The sequence below is a fragment of the Bactrocera latifrons genome, unplaced genomic scaffold (assembly GCF_001853355.1).
Source record: "Bactrocera latifrons isolate USDA-ARS-PBARC rearing strain unplaced genomic scaffold, ASM185335v1 scaffold_2545, whole genome shotgun sequence".
NCBI classification, from domain to species: Eukaryota; Metazoa; Arthropoda; class Insecta; order Diptera; family Tephritidae; genus Bactrocera; species Bactrocera latifrons.
Genome location: NW_017536125.1, coordinates 1 through 1,593, shown reverse-complemented (window position 1 = coordinate 1,593; position 1,593 = coordinate 1). Strand labels below are relative to the sequence as shown.

The window sequence follows — 1,593 nt, the reverse complement described above, 5'->3', positions numbered from 1 at the left end:
TTGCGGTATTGAGACATCATTTGCAGTTTAGTTTGCATACTTTTACGCGATTTATCTTCCATTTGCTAAATTATTTTAAATATGAAATATATATGTAGTTGAAAATGTGAATAAAGAATAAAGAAAGCTACTGACAAAACCACGCTGTAAGCATCTGGGATCCCCACGGTATGGTACACTATAATGGGTATCGATAATGAGGCGGTAGTCTTTTTAAATTCGCGGCATTCGTTGGGAACTGAACTCCATCTGGTATCGCAAAGAACCAAAACTGGTCTATGCGTGGCTTATTGGCCTAGTAGATTAACCTAACTTAACCTTTACCACCACGAGATAAGCTCTTACCCTATACTCCTCACTAAGTTCCTTGAACTTCGCAATCGCCGGCATGCCCAAATACAAGATGTGTTTAATAAAATTTGATTGATCCTCAATGTCTTGGCTGAGCGAACGCAAAATTGGCTCATAAAAAATGCCATCGTGTCGCAGCACCTGGATCATCTTCCTGTAAGTGCCATTAATAGTTTTTATCGCCTTTAAGCGTACGTTGGAGTTCTCAATTTTCTTGCGAAAAACGCGTGACTTCAACTCCTCCTCCAATACGAACTCGTTCTCGTACTTGATGCGATTTTGCAAAACAGCGCGCTCGAGCTGAGAGGCAGAGAGGCAGTATTAATTATACAGAGATCGAGAGATAGACAAAGTCGGTGAATTAAACATTTCTTAGTAAAGTAAATATCAGAAAGAATATAAACTGTAATGTCTACCAATTTTTCCTTGTATACATTCTTCAACTGATCCAGTCGAAACTTTAAGCGATCCCGCTCCTTACGCATTACAAATGTGCGCTGATTGATATTGTCCACAACCAATTCAACGGGCATCTTCTGATACAAGCGCTGCATATCCTTGTGGTTGATGAGAAAATTTCGTATCTTCTTGGTATTATCGCCGTAGAGCACATTGGAGAGCTTTGTACGTCCGTCGCGGCATTGACGTTTCAAATTGCGGTTTTCGCGTATGTAACGCTTGTGATTAGCTGCCGCTTCTAGCTTTTTGAAAACCAAACGCTTTGCTGCTCAATGTAGGATTGCAGTTATGTTCACATCGATTTTCAATTTAGTCAAAAACTTACATAATAAGTCAGCCATGCAATTGAATTGCTCCGTCAAGGAGGTGGGTGTCCAGCGATCATCAATGACCATATGTTGACGCACAAATGAGACACCGAAGAAGCCGTGTGTTCGGACGGCGCGCGGATGTACTGGCTTCGGTGCCATTATAAGATTTGCTGGCTGCCGAGCTGCGTGCTTTTCCCGCAAACTTTTGATTCCAACCATTCTTATTTGTTTGGATATTACTTTACTACTAACTAATTTACGTAATTGAAATTACGTTACTAAAAAATTTATGTTTTTCCGAATTTATTAATTGCTTTGCTATTTGCCAATTTTTAGCGTATTTAATTGCGCTATAATTCGTCTGGAATTATAAAATTCGCGTAGTCACAATTCTCTTATACAAATTTTCACGTTTTGACAATAAATACTATTTGTAACTTGAATCGTTTCTGAAGATCATAAAAAGTCGACG

At 39.2% G+C, this 1,593-nt stretch overlaps 1 protein-coding gene across 1 annotated transcript; it reads right to left on the bottom strand.

Annotated features, from left to right (window-relative positions):
• On the bottom strand, nucleotides 1-1,587 carry LOC108969514 (the record flags this gene model as incomplete). Its single annotated transcript, XM_018934269.1, is given in 4 exon segments — nucleotides 1-65; nucleotides 346-651; nucleotides 768-1,075; nucleotides 1,136-1,587. Coding segments are annotated over 4 exon segments (884 nt in total), but the record flags the coding sequence as incomplete, so codon positions are not given.
• Nucleotides 1,588-1,593: the final 6 nt, after the last annotated feature.